The following is a 21288-nucleotide window of genomic DNA, read 5'->3' as shown; positions in this document are numbered from 1 at the left end:
TGCAGAACATTATCTCCCTGCCGGGGGCGAGAAGTCCACGAACCTTAACTCTAAACCAAGGATGTCAGTGTCCCCGAAAGGACAAAATAATGACCTCAACTACAAAGACTGGGGATCCATTCTGTACTGAGCACGTACATGTTGGGTGTTTTATATCCATCTCTTTCTCCACACTCGGACCTCCTGTTCCCATATTCCAAAAAATAAAACTAAAGCTCCAACGAGGTAAGTAATTTTCTGAAGTGGAACAATGCGCATTTTGAACTCAAGTCCCTCTAACTCCAAACCTGTATCCTTTCCATCATGTCAACTACCTTGAGTCAGAAATAAAAGGGAAAAAATCTCATGACAATACAGCCCAACACAGAGCTTCACTCACGTCATTGAATCTGAATCTGAATCACATGATTCCGATCCTGCTGTCTAGGAACAAGCTTACGACATCAAGCAAGAACGTGGCCACTGGAAAGTTTCCTATATCTCCTTGGGACAATGGGCAAGAACATTAGCCAAAAAAAAAAAAGAGAGAGAGAGGAAAGAGGGGAACCACAAACACCAGGACAGATGGCCAGAGCCAGAAAGGCATCGGGGTCGCCCCAGCCCTGGCCACACACAGGCTCCCAGCACACAACTGCTCTGGGAGCCCCTGGAGCCCAAGGAGGGAGGCGCTTCTAAGCCTGAAAGAGCAGAGATCACAAAACAGGATGCAAATGTCACAGCATATGGAATCTGAGCAGCCCTTGAGAGCTAAGCCTGCCCAAGCTCCCCCCATCTGGCGTCTTGGCAAAAGCAAGCGGATTTACACCAAAGGAATTACAAGACCCAGAGGGATTCCTGATTAAGGATGCAGTCCTCCAAACTCTACCATTGTCAACAACTGGAGGTCTGTGGTCAGGACCCTTTTGCTGTCCTAAGTGAAGCTTCCCCGAGTCCCCATCTCCCTGGTACGTCCATCCCCTTTCCAATGACAGGGAGCCCCTCTGGAAGAGCATCTCCTCTACTTACGATCTTGCCAAACCCTACCCATTCTGTGGAGCTCAGCTGAAGGTCAGCCTCCTCCCTCCTTCCCTCCCCCTAGCAGTCTGTGATTGCTTTTGCCCACATAGGGGCTCTCCCTGCTCTGGCCGTAAACACAGCCCCACTGAGCAGTCACCTACACATCTGTCTAGGTGGAGCCAGGACTGATGCCTTTTACTCCAGTGTTGCAACCTGGCATCATGTAATTCACTCCCTCCTGCAGTTAAATTCCATAAAATCATCACCTACTCTACACTGAAGACACAGGACTGACCAAACCCCAGCCCTGCCCTTGTGGGACTCACAGTCTGCTGGAGGATGGATAATACAAGGTAAAACTGCACATATATACTTATCATAATAGGGCACAAGATACGATCCAAAGCATTACTGTCACATCACCCTGTTCATTTCCTTCATGTCATTCAGCTCCATCTGTGGCCACTATGTTTATTCATTTTACTTGCTGTCGGTCTGTCCCCACTAGGAGACACTGGGACAGGAACCTTGTCTGTCTGGTTCAGTACCGTGTCCCAGCACTCAGTATGGACTTGGGCACAGAAATACATCCATTAAAAGCTGTATTTGTGGAAGGAAGTCAGAAAAAAAAAAAAAAAATGATGTGGACTCAACAAGATCCTACTGCTTAACATCAGGAACTATATTCAGTACCTTGTAATAGCCTATAATGAAAAGGAACATACATGTATGCATAAGGGGATCACTATGCTGTCCACCAGAAACTAACACAACATTCTAAACTGACTATCCTTTAATTTAAAAAGTAAATAAACACAATTTTTTAAAAAAGAGAAAGAGAGGCAGGGAAGTGGCAGGAACTATGGGCACTAAGCCCAATTTAGAGGTCCAGGCAACGCTTCCGTGACAGGAGACACTGGGGCTTGAATGTGAAGCATGAGTGAGGACCAAAGAGGGAAGAGGCCAGGCACAGTCTGGAAGACGCAATGGAAGGAGCAAAGGAGCAAAGAGATGGCAAGTCAGCATGACAAAGCCGTTCAATATCACGGCAGGCTGTCCTCAAAAAGGGCGGTTTTGCCGCTAGGGGGCGTGCGGCAACGCCTGGAGACCTTTGTGATTGTCACGACTTGGGAGCAGCAGGTGCTACCGGCGTCCACTAGGTGGAGTCCAGGGATGCAGCTGAGCGCCTTACGATGAGCAGGACAGCTCCCCCACAGCAGAGGATTATCAGGTCTGAAATGTCAGTAGTACTGAGGTTTAGCAACATTTAAAGGGTGGACTGGGCAGAGAACATAAAAGCTTCCTTCTAAAGTGCACGACTTCTCCTCATGCCTAATATCTTCCTTCTGATTAGAATCTGGATCAGAATAGCATTTGATGTCACCTCCCAGAACCTCCAAAGGAAATGCTCAGAACCTACCAGGCCTCTGTTTTAGCTGAAATAAGACTTTCAGCAGACATCAACGAACCTCCTGTGGCTATGTATGGCCCCTGGGGCTGTTCTATGATCTTCGCCAAGGACACTCAATTTCCTTCATCTATTGGTTGTCCACCCTGACTCATCATTTTCCCTCTACATTCTAGGACTCCGAACTACCCACACACTATGCAAGGTAATGAGATGCAGAAAGATGAGGACAAGGGGTGCTCAATAGCACCAGGTTGATGCATGGATGGTCTGATGGACAGAGGGACAGATGTTTCAGACTGGAAAAAGTCCTCGGAGCTCCAAGGGCACATATCTGCCACCTTGGGCACTCTTCCACGAAGGCAGGGCTGGCCTGAATGTTGACACCCACTGACCCATCACGGGGTGGGGGATGGGGGCTATCACAGAGAATGAGTAGAAGAGGTCACATCCCCAGGACTCTAGAGCCTTGGCAGGGAGTCAAACCGCTGAACGGGATGGAGTGGAGGGAGCTGGGAAGTCAGCAAAGACAAAGCCCCTTTGTCTAGAAGTAGCAACACCCAGCAGGGCTGAGCCTGCCCCTCCACAGTGAAATCTGTGCCGGCTCCGAAACTTGCTGGGGCCTGATCTTCGTTCAGCTTCTCAGACTGCCTCACAATTGCTTCTCTTTAGCAAAAAGTCTCTTAGTCTAAAATGAGTTTGCTCATTTTTGCCCCTGGCAAACAATCCAGTATTATCTGAAATGCCTGAACTGTGACTCTAAAAGAAAAAAAAAAAAGCACCATTTTCTTCCATTGTAAGAGAGCAAACAGCACTATGTTTCTAAAAATCAGACCCCAGACACTCCCAAGGGCTATCTCCTGTTACAACTCAAATTCCACTGTGACATAAAGCTTCCCAAATTTCCTCACTGTGGCAGTGGCCACAATACCACCCACCTTACATGTCTTATTAATAATCCTATAAAGGGCTTATTTAAATCAGAAACATTCACAAACAGATGCAACAAAGGAAAATTCAATTTACATCCAATTTTTCATGGGCAATGTCTAATGGGCAGAGCCTCCGAGAAGAGCATCCCACAGGGAAAGACTCTGTACTGAGTCAGAGCTGGAAAGAAGGGACATGTTACCCTAGAAAATCAAAATGGAAAGTGAAGCCAGTTTTCAATTCTAAGCAAGATCTGCAGCTCTCAAAGTAGGAACATATCAGTACAGGCAGTACCCAGTTTGGAAATGAACTGTCTTCCAAAGTTCATTTATAGGTAGGGTGTTCAGCACTTGGAGTACGGGCACTATTTTATGTCCCACGCCAGTCTCCAAAAGCTGATTGAACTTACAATATATCTGGCACACTACACACTGAGAGCCAAGAGAGAAAGAAACAATGTTTTGATATCATTTTTAAAACATAGCAAAATGCCTACAACAAGGAATACACAGTTTACCACTAGAGTTGACCTGAACCTTGCATCCTGAGCTGAAGCCAGACCTCCTGCCATCCAAGTCATTGCTGGAATGGGGTCCTGGCTAACTGAAAGAGAGCAATCCCAGCCTCATGGGGCAAGGGGTCCTGGTGGAACATGGAAAGCAGCCCAGCATCTCTCAGACTAGAAGAGGAGGGTCTGGACATGTTTCTAACCACTTGCCCTTCCTATGGAGTCTACCAGTGAATCTGAACTCACTCAAACCAGCTCTTTCCCTACTAATTTCCTCTTTCTGGTGTCATGTCAGGGGCCAGTTACCTCCACACACGTCCTGTTATCCCTTCCCACTCCGTACTCGGTTCCTCTGTTCCCAGACTGTGGTGTGACATACACACCTAGTAATCATTGTAGACTGAAGAGATGCTAAGAGCAGTTCATTTGGGGGAAGGAGGGGACCCACTGCTCTTTAAACAATTCATTTTAAGAAAGTAGAATTTTGGTGGAGTTATATGAAATTGTTGCTGTAATTTAAAACCTCTACCAGTTTTTCTAATAAATGTGATGTCCTGATTCTAGTGTTTAACAAAAACTGGTGATTCACCAAAAATGTTCATTATTTTTGCTCTCTAATGAATTATAGATCCCTTTTTAAACCCTAGGGATCTTACTTACAGGACTTGTAAGAAATTAAAATATACGTGTAGACAATCTATTGGCCAGATGTCCGACATGCAGTAATTTTACTAATCTTCACAGTAGTCCACCATTTAGGGAGCATTATCTCCATATTACATACAAAGGAAGAGCATCTCTGTGACGCACAGTTAGGTAGCAAGTACGACATGAACACAGGAATCTTAGCGACAACATTCTCTGAAGAACACAAGTGCTAACCATCACGTGTAGGAGAGCCACAGTGGCCACCTGCCTGCCATCTAAGCAGGCACAGGGAGCTGCCATGGAAGGTAAATGACCTAAATGACCAGCCGGCTGCCACCCCAGGCTCAGGGCGCCGAGGGGAGGGGATTCCTGCTCTGCAGGGTGTGGACGGCAGCGGCACCCGAGGCGGGAAGGAAGCAGCTCCTCTGGTTGCCAGCAGTGGGGATAGGGAGTGTTCCGGAGTCACACTGGACTCCAACAGATACGGCTACGTCAGGAAGGAGCTTCTAAAACTTTGTAAAAGGGAAATGTGTATGAACTGATAAGGTTACTGATCCAGACCTCCGGTGTCTGCAGAGGACATGGGACAAGATCAAGAAAGAACAGGGGGAACACTTTACTCCACACGACGGGCCTTTACAACAAGAAAGGTACTGAATGTCCACTCGTTGCTGAATACTAAGCCTGAGTCAATGCCAAACACAAAAATGATGCAAAGTATGGAAACCAGGTTTGAAAACTGAAAAGGTTTATCATTTATCCACTTTGTACCTTCTTTAATCCTCCAAATAACGTGTCCGTCTCCAGGTCAAATTCTTGGTCCAGTTCCTCTTCGTGTTCTGACAAGAAAAACAGTGTCCATTAGTCACAAATCTAAATAAAACTGAGTTGGTTTGATAGGAAAGACACTAAAAGAAGCTGGAATACGTCCTGGGAAAGCCGCTTGTGGACTGAGCTACATACATGGAAACATGTCACTTTCTTTGATTTCTGTGACCTAAGTTCCTGGAAATACATGGTGGGGCTGATGGAAATGTCCCTTTACGCTGTAATAAGGGTCACAAAAGGAGAGGGATCAAGAGAGAAAGCTTCCAACACACGAATCACAGGAGGAATAGGGCAAATGCCCCACTTTTGTACAGATAGTGAAAAAAATTTTTAAACAAACCATGCCACCAAATGATGATGGTCATAACCCCAAGAGATGGTACGTGATAATAAGATGATGTATTGAACTGTATAATGGTCATGCGTGTGTTTATAAGTAAGCAATACAAGTAGTTTAAAACAAGAAAAATATTAAAAGTCTTCATTCAAGTACTTCTTAAATGGTAGAGCATTTGACTGCAAATACTTCTGAGGGGTGAACAATAACCAGGCATGACATGAAATACTAGGAAAGGAGTAGCTGGCGTGGCTCTCGCCCTCCTGGGACTTCCTGCACGCTGGGTGAGGTAAGGAGCGCTGTGGCGAGTAAGGAGTTTGGAGTGTCTATGTGAGGTCTAACAGGAAGCTGGATGGGCATGGACAGAGCTCAAAAGAGTGCTGAAGTTGGAGGTAAAGACTTAAGAGTCCCCAATAAAGGGTTAATGATGAAGTCCAGAATGGCTGAGACCACCCCAAAAGGCACAGACAAGAAAAGAAAAATCCATTGCTTATCGGACCAACAAACCTACAAGAAACACAGAAGACCACAAAGGAGCTACCCAGAAAGCTCAAAGGAAAACCAGGAGAGAGTGCGTCACTAAAACATAATCATGAACCGATGCTGGCTTCAGACTAGGATCAAGGGGCAGATTGACACACACCAGATGCAAACAGCAGCCACAGCCTCCAACCACAGGCAACACTGCCCCCAGGAGAAACAGAAAGGGAAGGGCACAGAGTCCTGGGGCCCAGGGCACAACTCGGGGACACACTTACACTGAATTCCATACAGTCCAGGAGGTGTTGTGGTCGTGTGTGAATGCCCTGGTCCCTTCTGCTGCAGGTGCACACCTGCCACATTGTGTGTGTGTGTGTGTGTGTGTGTGTGCGCTGTACACAGACTCAAGTCCCAAGGGAACAGCCCACGAACAGCAAGCTACTACAATCCAACCAAGTAACAGGTCTGTCTGAACTCTTAACAAAAAGAGGGTAGAAAATCTCTCTGCTTCTTGCCTCTACCATTTTGGCTTCACTTTCCTACAAAGTGCAAGCTCCAGAAACATTAGAATTATGCAGAACTGAAACAAAGCAAAAACTTGAGTTCTTTCCGTCTTTTGTAAAAGGGCACATTCCAAAGCAATGAAGTTTACCGCCTAAGCACGAAGACACCCCGAAGTTAGGACACAGCTCCCTCTAGTGGGGAAAAAGGAGAATTAAGATGAAATCCTGCCTGGTGCTGCCCAATTGAACTATCTGAGACACGTTGATAATTATCAAGTTCCGAGTAGCCACACTTTAAAAAAAATTTTTTTTAATTTAAGGTAAAATTAATTTTGGTGTGTTTCGTTCATCCCAATATATCCGAACATTATTTCAACATGGAAACAATATTAAACAATTATTAATGAGTTATTTTACGTTTCTTTTTCTTACTAATTCTTCAAAATTCCATGGACACATTATCTTTACAGCACATCTTGAACTGAAGTGGCCAAATTTCTTTTTCTTTTTAACTGAAGTATAGCCGGTTCATAACGTTGTATTAATTTCTAGTGTATAGCATAGTGATTCAGTTAAACATATATATACATATTCTTTTTCATTATAGGCTATTACAAGGTATTGAATACAGTTCCCTGTGCTATACAGTAGGACACTGTTGTTTATCTATTTTATATATAGTAGTTAGTATCTGCCAATCCCAAACTCCCAATTTATCCCTCCACCCTCCTCTTTCCCCCCAGGTAACCAACCATAAGTTTGTTTCCTATGTCTATGAGTCTGTTTGTTTTGTAAATAAGTTCATTTGTGTCATTTTTTTAGATTCCACATGTAAGTGATACCATATGTTACTTTTCTATCTCTTTCTGGCTTACTTCACTTAGTAGGACAATCTCCAGGTCCATCCATGTTGCTGCAAATGGCATTATTTTATTCTTTTTATGGCTGAGTAGTATTCCATTGAAGTGGCCACATTTCAAGAGCTCATTAGCCACATGTGGCTACAGCAATGGACGGTCTTGCTCTAGACCAAAATCGGTAGGACCTTTTGGAGAAGTCCTACCGATCACCCTTGTCTGACTTCTTGACACAAACAAATGCTATATGACATACATTTAAATGACAACTTAAATCCATTCGTGACACTTTGGTAATCACTGTCTTCAGACTGTCTTAAGTCAGCTGAAAGGCACTGCTGGAGAACTTGGCTGACCCAGGGGAATGGAAGCTGAGAGCCTACGGCAGATCTCTCTGTAAAGAGAGATGATTCTCAGAACTTCTCTGGTTATACTTTCTTAAGTGAGAACCCCACATCCTCACCCTTGGGACAAGTTTTCATCATAACACACACCCTCAAGCAAGAGGACACTACAAACAGAGAGAAGGTTTCTCTGCCTGAAAAATTTTTCCACACCACACAGGCCTGGCTGTGGGCAGAGCCAGCCCTTTCTTCTTGGTGCCCTGGTTCCATTTCCCAAAATTCAGCGCTCCATCAGACTGCCTGAGAGCAGAGAAAGGAAGCAATTTCTGCTGATGAGCCCTCATTACAAGTCAGCTGATGCCTCTCCCCCGCCTGCCCCACCAACCACCACCCAACAAAAGGACACATCAAAGCGCCATTCTACCTACTGAGTGAGAGGATTTGCATTTTAATCGCCGCCAATGAGCTGCGGTGGTAAACCATTTCCTTAAAGCCTCTAACTAACCTACCCCTTCCATCGGAACATTATGACAGGAAATCAATTCTGGGATAGGGTAGGGGTAATTACAGGGCCATAATCAGGAAGGGGAGGGACACACACACACATACACACACACACACACACACACCCTTGTTTGATACAAGCCATTGCTGGGGACTAGCACACCCAATCGTGGCTTAACTATCCTGCTGTTTCTATGCATCTAAAAAATTCCAATCAGCTCCCACTGATTCTTCATTTCTCTGGGAAGCCAGTGGGTACAGCAGACTGGTAGTAAATGAGTAGGGGAAGGAAGCAGAAAAGATGGGCTTCTAAAGATAAGAGAATTTAATAGCAAGCAACTCTCCACGATGCACGTGTAGATGACTGTATACAAGAGGCAATGATCAGGTGCCGATTTTCCCATGAGTGTGTGGGCTCCTTCTCTCCCCTCTCCCAGTTCCCACCCAGGGAATGAAAAAGCAGTTTAGAAATAGCCCAAGCAAAAGCAAATCACATATGTAAACAGGATGCAAAGCGATGTATGACATAAATGACCTTCAGATCTCCCTAAGAGAGCTGCTCATCTGACTCCTTAGGAATCTGGGGTCTATCAAGGCAGGCTACCAGGCACGGGGTTTGCACGGGAATCCTGGTAGGGCTTCCAGAAGAAGCAGAAGCCCCAGACTGAGATGGAAACTCTCCAGCAAAGAGAAAGCCATCACATAAGCTCTGTGAGGGTTCTTGTGTTTGATTCAACACGGAGCACTGGCTGGGGGAGTGAGTGGCACGAGGAGCAGCAGCGATGGAGTCTGACACTGACGGTTGCCTTCAGATGCCCTCTGGCCCAGGCCCTTTCCAAGTCACTGGGGCGGGGGGGGGGGGGTAACTACAGGCATTAAGAAAGCAGACTCTCTCTGGAAGCCAACACTCTTCTCCCTTGAGGAATGTCAACACAGAAGAAAATCCCAGGGCAAACCTGAGAGGAAGGAAGGGGTGGGCCAGGGGACTTGGAATCCCAGTAGGAAGGCAGCAACTCAATGGTTTCCCATGACACTGGCCAAAGGTACCAAGGGAAACAAGGTTCAAATGTAACATGAAGCCCTGCCAAACAGCACACTCAAGCCTCAGCTATAACACCACACCCACTGTTAATGCTGGCCAGCAAGGCAGGCTGTCTAGACCTCACCTCTTGCAGGGCCTAGGCGTCTGCTGCCGCAAAACCGGCCTCTGCACCCCAATAGCCAGGTGGAGAGTTGGAGGCCGAGTTTGGGGAGAATCAGAAAAGAACAGCTTTATGGCTTTGCCAGGCAGGGAGTCACAGCAGACTCATGCCTTAGGGACTCTGAATCCATCTTGGTGTTGGGGTCTTAAGGTTTAATAGAAAAACTGGATGGAACAGAAAAGAGGATTAACAATCAGGGTGTTTTACAGGGTGCTACGTTGCTCCTAACCTCGATGGATCCTCCTGGCCTCACAGAGGAACTCTGGAGGGTCTGTCCATTCTTCTGAGATTATCAGCCGGTTACCTCCTTCCTGGAGCAGAGCCTCTGGGTTAAAGCTGTTCTCAGTAAGGAATGTATGGGGAGGGGAGAGCACAGTGTAACGTTTGGGGTTGTCTCGCACAAGAGCAGTAAGGGAGACGCACGTTGCAGGAGGTCTTAGAATGAATCAGCGGTTTCAGCATCAGGGAAGCCAGTTTGTTGGTCTGTTTCCTACTCCTTCACATGTGGGTCCTTTCACAAGGCTGTACTAACTGAAGGGTTCCTAGCAGCCCTGTCCGCGGGCAGCAAACTCACCTGGTTCCAAGGGCAAGGTCACCTGTTCAAACACAGGACCGGCAGCCTTTACTTCTCACCCTGGACTGGGCCCCCCAGATAAGTTACCAGCCATCTTGCAACCAAATTCCTCTCATCACAAAAGCAAGGGGGAAAAATTACCTCCAGGCTGACAAAGCCCATCCCTCACGAGAGATTAGCATGTTGCGTGAACAACATAAAAGATTGAATCTATAAATGAGCAGCCACAGCCTTTTCTCATAAGCGGGGATTAGTGAAAACTGGTAAGAACAGGCCTGGAAAGGAAAAAACAAAAGGCAAAAGGTGAATATGTTCAACTCTATCCGCATCCACTTTAAGAACATGTATTATATTAAAAACAACAACAACAAAGAAATTGGAGGCAGCAATTCAAATAATTTGCTCCATATTTGCTTAAATGTCAGGTCTCCCTGGTGTCACAGTGTTTATTTAGAGAAATATTAACTACTAGTCACTGAAGATTAAAGAAATGAAAATAAAATGTTTGTGAAATAAAAAAAATCAATGGAAAGCCCCATTCCTTTTATAAAAATATTACTAACATGCAACTTGTCAGGAAGATAGCTACTCCATGAAAGGTGAGCCTGGGTTCCATAAAGACAAAGGGATCTAGGTTAGTTGCTGCTCATTAGAAAGTAATCTTCACAGAGAAGAGAAAAATGGTGGAATTTATAAATAAATCCAAGAGCTTGTTCTTCAAAAAAAAGAATAAACCTACCAAATAGACAAAACCTTTGGTAAATTTCCTAAAAAGAGTAACGAGACATACATGGAATTCAACACATTTTAAGAACATGATATATAACTGGACATTAACACATGTGAAAATTTCAATGAGATCGAAAAATGTAAATTACTCACACTGACTTAAGAAGGAAACCGTAAATATACCAATAATCCTGAAATATTCTGAAAAGTTTTCAATGAATCTACATCCAAAGAGACTGGCTAAACTTACAAATCAATGATGTCAAACTTTAATGCTGACATTTCGTATACCATTCACACAGTTCCATAATACAAGGGAAAAAAAGAAAGAAATTTCACAAAGTTAACAGAATGCTGATGTTGAAATCTGTGGATGAAACAATAAAACTACAGGCCAACCAATTTCACTTAGAAATTACCACTTTTTTTAATGTGGAAACAAGCAGTGTATTTAAAAATACCATAGTCACAGTAGGTTTGTTGTAGGAATCCACGTAAACCTTACTGGGAAAATGATAACTTTAAAATGTATCAATACGTTGAGAAAGGAAAACCATGTAACCATTTGAATAGGTACTTTAAAAATGGGTAAAATTCAACATGTATTTCTGATTTTAACATTTTAGGAAAAGGGAGTCAAAAGTATTCCTTTAACATGATTTTTTTTTTTAAAGCAAAGCTTATTCAGCTTTTCACTAACGGCAAAAACAACTTCCATTAAAATTAGAATTAAAGTAAGGATAGCATTCTTCTCCAACTACTAGACATCCTGGCTAAGTAATAATAGGATGAAGCAAAACTATTATCATTATGTGTGGATGATATTATCTAAATACAAAAAGGGAATCAGATGATAAAAGTCAATGGAACACTAGGAGAATTCAGTAATTGTTGCAACATAAAATATATAAACCAAAATAAATATCTTTACTATAGACCAGAAATAATCAGCTAGAAATTATAGAAAATATACCTGGAAAGTATTCCCAATTATAAAACTGGAAAAAAAAGGCTTAGAAATCATCTTAATAGGAATTTTAACAGGGCTACTATGAAGACCACCATGAACCTTTAGGAAGGGAAGTAACAGAAGCCTTGAGAAAAAAAATACCACACTCTTGGATAGAAAGATACAATATTGTAAGATTGTTAATTATTTACAAATTAAGTTTTAGGTTTGCTGTAATTTTAATTAAAACTCTAATGAAGCTTTTCAGAACTTGCCGATTTCCAACATGTATCTGGAAGAATAAACCAATAAGAATAGCTAAGAATAGAACAAAAATAAAGAACAAGGAGTGGTAATTTGCTCCACCAGATATTAAGACATTTAAAAACCAAAAATAATTAAAACAGCACAGTACTGATACAGGGATTGAGAAATCAAAATCAATGAAACAGAAAAGACAGCTCCCTCAGTGTGTGGATGTGTATGTACATAAATATTTAGTAGACATGAGAATTTAGCATATGGTCAAGATTGCATCATAATGCAATAAGGAAAGAAAAACTTATTAAACAGTGTTTGGTTATCTATTTGGGAAAAAAAAAATTTAACTCTTCCCTTCATGTCATATACCAAATACACAGGAGATGGACTGAAGAATGAAGGCTCAACTTCCTGAGACTACAGTACGATGTACATCCTCCAAAAGAAGAAGTGTGACTTGGCACAGCCTTCTTGGAGCAAGGTCTGGGTATATCTATCAACAACCTTAAAAACATTCATGTGGTTTGACTCTATAATTCCTCTTCTGGAAATTCAGTCTGAGAAAAACAATCAGATACAACACGACAGTACAAATAGATTCCTCACAAAATAAATGAGCTCAGCATTCAGCTCCCAAAGTTGGAATGAAAAGGAACAGAGTAGACCGAAACAATAAGGAAGGGAATAATAAGATAAGGGCAGAAAGCCATGAATTGGAGAATAAAAAGAAACAATTGAAAAATCTAACAAAGCCAAAGCCGAAAAGATTAATTAGATCTGTAGCACAATTGATCAAAGAAAAAAATAAAGGAGGAAAGGAGCAGAATAAGAGAGGAAGTGAGGGAGGGAGTGAAGGAGAAGATGTAAATAAACAAAGTACACAATGAACAAAATGACAACTAGAGAAACAATAACTTTTTAATGAGTATTATGAACCACAATATACTAAACAAGTTGCAAACCTCCATAAAATGCATAGAGCCCTCAAAAGCTAGAAAACGTCAAAACAGGTATAAGAAGAAATAGAAAATTTGAATATAAACCAGCAGGTAGTAAACTGAAACATCAGTCTAGGACTTCCCCTTCCAGAAGCTTTTCCAGGTGACCTCCTATCACCAGTGGTTTTCACTGATGAGAATTCAATGTCCGCATCCCCAGAATTGCATTAAGCTGATATGAACAACAAAAATACATGGCCCTCTTTCAGGCAGAAGCATTCATTCTTTCAGTGTTACTGCATGGCACATTGTATCTTTCCTCAGGTTAAGCGCAATCAGAGACACATGGAAGTGTCTGTACATCTTCTAAACCATAAGGCACAAACTTAATGCTGTAGATCTGGATTAGCCACAGTACTGCAGAATACCAGGGAAGGGGTCACCAAACGTAGATCACCATCACCACCACCACCCTCCCCACAGGCATTTCTATATGACCTTGAGATGCTCCACGTAGACTCTTGGTAGAGTTGGGAAGAAGGGGTGTTCTGTTCAGTCCTTGCTGTGGATTTACCACCAGATCCCATTTGACTAAGGCTGTTAAAAATCACTCTGCTGAGGGGAGGGAGAGTATAGCTCAAGTGGTAGAGCACATGCTTAGCATGCACAACGTCCTGGGTTCAATCCCCAGAACCTCCTTCAAGAATAAATAAATAAATAACCCTAATTACCTAGCGCCACCCACACACACCACACACACACACACACACAGAAAGCAGCCATGTAAATGCCCACCGGTGGCATTTCACTTAACAAATAAGTTTTGAGCCTCTGGTATTTTAGGCCCTATATTTGCTTCAGAAACAAACACTCCAGAAAAGTTCACAGAAGAGACAGTTGTTCCCAGTAGACCTAATTCCATAATGTGGGTTAAGTAGCACTTTTTCCTGAAATAGACAGTGAGACACAGGAGCCAAGAAGCTCAACTGCACCACGGAACATACTTTGGCAAGGCAAGGGGGATCTGGCTTCCACGGGCTGAACAGGCAAAAGCGTTAGAGAAAGAAGACCTTTCTTGCGAGTGGCCAAACACTCTGGCACTGATGCTAAAAGGAAAAGCGGGAAGGACAGAAGTTCCAGGCTTGTGAGTAATAACCGACCAGCGTGGTCAGTAATAAGTCAAACAGGATGACAGCCTCTGGATCCACTGAGGGAGAGACAAGTTTTGTAGTCTCCACAGAAGCACCCCCTCCCACCTCCATCCAGCAGCTTTCACCACACAGAAAGGAAAAATTCTATTCCAGTGGGATAAAATTTTCAGGTTTGAAGTTTTATAGTAGATCAGATAAAAGGGCTTCCCCTTTAAACAAGCTGCTTTAGGAAACTAAATTATCAATAAATACAAGTGGCAGAATAGAACAAAAATATTGGGTCTAGAGTTGGACAAACCCACTCTATTATGTATTAGATGTGTGGCCTTGGACAAGTTATATTTTTCAACTTCAGTATCCTCATCTGGGTAGAGATGTGTAACACCCATTGTTGGTAAAGAGACTCCGAAAATGGCCACCAACAATTCATTCTCTCCCTGTGTATGCTGTTCTAGCCATAAAAAGCCATAGTCTTTCCTTCTGTTGAATGTGGACTGGCCCTGTGACTTGTTTTGACCAATAAATGAGGCAGCAGTGACCCATACAATCTCCCAGGTTGAGCTTCAAGAGTTTATGTTTTTGCACACATGCAACACTCCTTCTTGAAAGCCATGTGGAGAGGCACGTACAGAAAACCACGGCATCCCAGTTGACAGCCCCTAGCTGAGCTCTTGGCTGATCATCATCTGAGTGCACCATCTTGGATGTTTCAGCCCAGCTGTGCCACCAGATGATTGCAGCCCAGCTAACAACACACAAAGCAGAACTGTCCCACTGAGCCCAATCCAGATTTGTTAAAAACAACATCTCACAGAACATGAAAACCAATCAGTCTAATCCAACACATCAACAGGCTAAAGGAAAATCACAGGATCATACCAGTAGACTCACAAAAAGCATTTGAGAAAAATCCAACACCCATTTATGACTTAAACTCCCAGCAAACTAGAACTTCCTCAACTGGGTAAAGAGCATCTACAAAAACCTGCAGCCGCCATACTTGTCTTCTCATTCTCCTGGTGAGTAACTAGAGCCTTTCCCAGTTAGATCAGGAAAAAGGCAAGGATGTTCCCTCTCACTATTCCCTTTTGACACTGTATTAGAAATCCTAGCTAATATAACAAGAAAATAAAATAAAAGGTGTATAGAATGGGAAAGAAGAAATCAAACTGTCTTTGTATGCAGATAACATGACTGTCTATCTAGAGAAACCAAACAATCAACCAAAAAGCTGGAACTCATAAGCAATTACAGCAAGGTTACAGGATACAAGCCAGATGCTTTACTATATCTCAGCAATGAACAAGTAGAATATGAAGTTAAAAACAATAGCACCCCCCAAAATGAAATATGTAGGTACAAATCTAATAAGATATGTATATATTAGATATATGAGGAAAACAACAAATCTCTGAAGAAAGAAATCAAAGAAGAACTAAATAAATGGAGATCTAGTCCATGCTCATGGACAGGAAGACTCAATATTGTCAAGATATCAGTCCTTCCATACTTGATATACATGTTCAGTGCAACCCAAATCAAAATCCTAGCAAGTTATTTCATAGATTTCAACAAACTGATTCTAAAGTTTATAGGAAGAGGCAAAAGACCCAGAATGGACAACACAATTTTAAAGGAGAAAAAGTCAGACAATCGATTCTATCCAATCCAAGTTTAAGACTTGCTATAAACCTATGGTATGCAAGAGAGTGTGACGTTGGTAAAAGAACAAAGAGATCCACACAACAGAACAGACAGCCCAGAAATAGACCCACATAAATATACTCAACCAATCTTGAACAAATGAGCAAAGGTAATACAATGGAGTAAAGACAGTCTCTTCAACAAATGGTGCTGGAACAAATGGACATCCACTTACAAAAAAATAAAAAAGAATCCACACCAGAACAAATGGCTCACAAATGGGTATCACAGACCTAAACGCAAAACTATAAAACTCCTAGAAGATAACACTGGAGAAAACCGAGATGACCTTGGATGTGGAAATCACTTTTTAGATACAACACTAAAGGCATAATCCATGAAAGAAAGAATTGATAAGCTGGACATATTAAAATTAAAAACATTTGCTCCATGAAAAACATTGTCAAGAGAATGAGAAGACAAACCAGAGCAAAAGACCTGAACTGACAGCTCACCAAAGAAATATACAGATGGCAGATAAGCGTGTGAACATACTCTCCACAACATACGTCATCAGGGGAATGCAAATTTAAATAATGAGATACCTCTCGGAATAGCCAAAATCCAAAACACTGACAACCCTAAATGTTTACAAGGATGTTTACAACCCATTGCTGGTGGGAATGCAAAATGATATAGCCACTTTGGAAGAAAATTGGCAGTTTCTTACAAAAATAAACATACTTTTACCATACAACCCAGTCACTGCTCCTTGATATTTACTCAAAGGAGCTGAGAACTTATGTCCATACAAAAACCTTCACATGGATGTTTACAGGAGTTTTATTCATAATTGGCAACCAAGGCGCCTTTAAGTAAGTGAATGAATAAACTGTGGTACATTCAGACAATGGAATATTGTTTATCACGAAAAAGAAATAAATTATCAAGCCCTGAAAAGTCATGGAGGAACCTTAAATGCCTATTAAGTGAAAGAAGCCAATCTGAAAAGGCTACATACTGTACGATTCCAACCACGTGACACTTTGAAAAAGGTAGAACTGTGGAGACGGTAAAAAGATGAAGTGGTTGCCAGGGATTAAAGGGGAGGGAGGGATGAACAGACAGAGCACAGAGGATCTTTAGGGCAGTGAAACTACACTTAGGATACTATCCATGTATGATGGATACACATAATTTACATTTCTGAAAGTCCCCAGAATGAACACCACCAAGAACCAACCCTACTGCCAACTACAGACTTTGGGTGATAATGAGGTATCAATACTGGTTCATCAGCTGTAACAAACGTACAACTCTGGTGCCGGATGCTGATAGTCGGGGAGGCTGTGCTTCTGTGGGGGCACCAAGTGTATGGAAGCTCTCTGTTATTTCCTGCTCAGTTTTGCTGTGAACCTAAAACGGCTCTAAAAAAAATAGCCTATTTAAAAGGAAAAAAACTTCACAGAACAGTGAATGATAATAAATGGTGGTGGCTGTTTTAAATCACAAAGCTCCAGGATGGCTTGTTAGGTAGCAACGGGTAACTATGGTGCCCATTTATGGAAAAGACTGCTGACTAATAGCTAACATCCATTCTTTCTTTCTTCCTCTGTAACAGAACCCTTCAGTTTCGCTGGAAAAAATGACTTCCCGACCAAAGATGACATTTACTAGCGTCCCTCATAGTTGATACGGCCACAGGACTAGGTTCTAGAGAACAGTATGTGAATGAACACGCTATAAGCAACTTTCGGGGTCATGCTCTGAAAGAGAGAGGGCCTGTCCTCCCCTCCCCTTCCATCCTTCCTGCTGGGGAAAAAGTGAGCACGGCAGCTGGAGCTGGAGGTTCCATCATGAGGTGGAACCACATGTCGAGGGTGGCAGAGGTGCATGGTAGAAGGAGCCAGGGTTATCAGTGCTGTCTACATACCACACTGGCCCTGACCACAGCTCTTCTGGAGGCTGTGTTGCTGTAGCCAAGCCTGTCTTCTAAGTAATACACCATCTCATGGGGCTGTTCTAAAGATGCTATGAGACAAGGTACATAAAGTACCTAACATCGTACCTGACAAAGAGCAGGTGAGCTCCTTACCCATGGGCCCTGAGAGCTCAGAGGCTCCAGCAGGGGAATTCAGCTCCTTGGACAGCCTTGACCAGACAATCTCCACCTACTTTAGATGGTCAGGCTCTGCAGCCACGCCCACGGCGTTGAGTGGGACATAGGTAGAATGGAAGCAAAGCAATCCCAGTGACACAAATCAATCCCAGTGACCCTTAGAGAGGCAGACACCGAGGACTAAGCACTGTCAGCTGCTTCCCAAAACCCACCTACCTTTGCCATTTTACGTGCCCACAATGACCTTCAGCATACTCCCCTGCCTTCAAGTCCAAACTCCTCAGTCAAAAGAACACACAAATGTTGCTCACAATCTATCCGTGTTCTTTGAGCAAAGCTCGACTCTTGCCCCTCTCCCTCCCTTCACACTCTACACTCCAGTCCTACCCAGTGCTTTGGAGTTCCCAGGTCATGCCGTGTTTTCCCATACCCCAGTGGCACCGCACACACTTGTCCGTTTGCCTGCAAACTCACCTCTGCCCCCTTCCTCCACTTGGCTGACTTCTGTTCTTCCTTAAGACAAGGCTCACCATCAGCTCTAGGAAACTGTCTCTGACTATGGAACAGTCCACTCATGGACCCTCTGAAATTCTTTCTTCCATTCTTCCCCAGTAATGGGAAGTTTTATGTAGCACGTGGCCACCAAGCTTACGACAATATTTCCCAGCCTCCTAGCTGTGGCCATGGAACTGGGTGCTGTCCACTGGTGTGAGCAGAAGTGACCAGGTCAATGTTCCAAGCTGCCCTGAAAGGAAAGGAGGGCTCCCACGCCATGGCTGCCTCTGGCTGCCTCCACATGTCTCAGAGGCGTGATGGCGAGAGAGAACTTTAAGAGGTTACTGCAAATTACAAATGCAAATCACTTCCATGGCCTTCAACAGCCACTGAATCAAACCCTCCTATTACAGAAGACCAGCCACAGGCTCGCCTAAAAGATCCAGGATCAGGGGGGAAAATGCCACCCACTCAGGTCATTGATTCAAACTCTCCAAAACAAGGGGAAAGTCAAGTGGGGCTCAAGTCACCCCAAGCCCATGAAGCCACCTTCCTGAATCTTCCACCTCTGAGCACTCCCTCCCTCTTTTCTTTCTTGATACAAGTTCACAGAAGTTGGGACCTTACCTCTGGAGGTTTTGTAAACTTCATAGAAAGAATAGAAGTGGAAGCCCAGGGAAGTTAGCAGGTAAAGGAACAGTTCCCACCGGGGCAGCATTGCTCCCTGTGACAACGGGTCCCAACGCCCACGCGGAGAGTTTCTAGAAGAGAAACAGAAATAAAAACATGAAGCCATGGACACGACAGTGGAGAACAGCATTTCCTCACCAGTCAGTTCACTTGCTCTCCCGGGGACCCGTCACTGTTCAAGATGACACAGACGTAAACCTCCTCCTAGTCACACCTCCTCGGCCAGTGACTTCGCCCCACCTGCATCGCATCGCACCGCACACACCCTACCTGCCCAGGGCGGGCAGGTCCTTCCCTGTGAGCTCCCACAGCCCTCCCTCTGCCTCCCATCACAGGTGCACCGGACACTTCTGTCCTCATTGCCTGGCACACCTGTTTCCCCCTGTGGAGTGGACCTTCAGAGAGCAGGGACCATGATCTCTGAGTCCCCAGCACTGAGCACAGGACATGGAATGTAGCCAAGAAGGGACTACTAAGTGCTCTATGAATAATAAATTATTCTTCAAAAGCCTGAATAAAAGAAAACCATAAATCATCTTCAAATCTCTTCTAAGCCAATAGCCTCAACCTCCTTGTTCTCCCCTTCAAATGTCATCCCGTAGTTGTTTATAAGAATGGATTAATAAAACCAGTCTGTCTTCCATCTTCTGGGCATTTCTTAAAGGGAGGCTAACAGCATAACCCCAATGGCACACACTGCTGGTCGCCCCCGCAATATGCAGTCACAGCCACTGAATTTTTATCTGAACATGTGGGTGCTGCGCTCAACGCCACAGTGTCTCCAAGTGCGGGCATTTGAACAGTCCTGGCTCTGAGGTTGTGGTCATCCCTTCCTGCTAGGTGGAGTTGGAACAGTCGGCTTTGGACCAAGAGGTGAAAGCCACAGAGTAAAATACGACAGAGGCGCCTCAGTCCCTGACTCCATGTGCCACCCGAACCCACCCCACAAAACTGCCCTGGACTACTTATATCTGGACTATTACATGAAAGAGAAATGCATTTCCAGGTCGTTCAGGCCTCTGCTACTCTCACTGTCTCTGATATAAAAGCCATGTCTGTAGTGTAAATAACAAAGCAAATAACAGAGAGTTAAGTCCTGGAATTCTACAAATTAAATGATTGTTTCCCAAATAACAAAGAGTTAGCTAAACGTAAGCCCTTTCCTTGAACCTCTCAAATATGTCTCATTATGGATGTCACATCAAAATGAGAGCAAAAATTTAAGCCCCAAGCAAGCACTTCTAATGTGTGATAGTGATGCTCAAAACCAGAATTCACACACGATCTTGTTTTATTTTCACCACAGCCGGGGCAAGGAGGTGGAGCAAGGGAGGTAGGCATTTTTAGATGACGAATGTGAAGCATGGGGAGGTCACACAGTCAGAAATAACTGAGCCAGGGCTTGCATCCAGATCGTGGGACCACTGGGCACCCACCGCGCCCCTTGGCACAGCCAGCCCCACCAGGGCCAGTTCAGAGCTGCTTGTCCTTAGGGCCTGGCTCACAGTCGCCCACAGACAAACCCCTTTCTTCAGGCTACAGGGAGATAGAGCAGGAAAGGATATAAAGTTTAGCTTTCATAAAATATGAGGTCAGAAATCAGAGGTCCTCCAACCAGAGTGGCTCCTGGAAGTTACCCAAAAGTTACCAAAGCTGTCTGATCTCAGTTTCTCCCACGAATCTCCTAAAAGATCCAAAAGCAGCCACTCATGCTTTCAGCCACGAGTCTCTAAGCCCTGGTACTTCAACAACGCCTTCTCAGGTTCCCCTATTATTTTTCAGTGGTTCCATTTCTAGCTTCATACACTATTAGTCATGCTTTATTTTTAAATGCTTGGCATCTCACAGAATATCTTAAGATTTCTTTCTGGAACTCTGTAGGAATATGGTAATCTTCCCTTTAGCGGGAAGTTTAGTCTCAACCTCTGGGTTTTATACTGTCTCTTCTTTCAAAGGATGTTGGTATTACTATATTGGATGACTTCTGCGATTAGCAAAGAGCTGAAACCCTCTTCAAACGCTACTGGAATTTGAACATAAATAATCCTGGAAATGAAATAAAAGTTCCAGGATCCCTGTTCTTTAAAAGCGTTTCATGAATTCTTCTAGGACGATTCCCCTGCATTAGAGATTTAACTGTCAGGGAAATAGAAAACTAGAAAACTCGAAAACTCAGTACTATTAACATTTCCC

General features: G+C 43.6%; 1 protein-coding gene across 15 annotated transcripts in view; it reads right to left on the bottom strand.

Moving 5' to 3' along the window:
* Nucleotides 1–21288, bottom strand: part of HHAT (hedgehog acyltransferase) — a 282686-nt gene that overhangs the window by 249399 nt on the left and 11999 nt on the right. For all 15 annotated transcript variants that reach the window (XR_004314459.1, XR_004314461.1, XR_004314463.1 and 12 more), the window contains exons 2-3: nucleotides 19033–19166; nucleotides 5262–5329 (exon numbers count right to left, since the gene is read on the bottom strand). Coding sequence is in view for 11 of the 15 variants with exons in the window: in XM_032466401.1 (XP_032322292.1) it covers nucleotides 5262–5329; nucleotides 19033–19123 (159 nt within the window). In the remaining 4 variants the exon portion in view is untranslated. The remainder of the gene's footprint in view (nucleotides 1–5261; nucleotides 5330–19032; nucleotides 19167–21288) is intronic.

Source organism: Camelus ferus, chromosome 23, assembly GCF_009834535.1.
Source record: "Camelus ferus isolate YT-003-E chromosome 23, BCGSAC_Cfer_1.0, whole genome shotgun sequence".
NCBI lineage: Eukaryota > Metazoa > Chordata > Mammalia > Artiodactyla > Camelidae > Camelus > Camelus ferus.
This window is presented reverse-complemented; position numbering and strand designations above follow the sequence as displayed.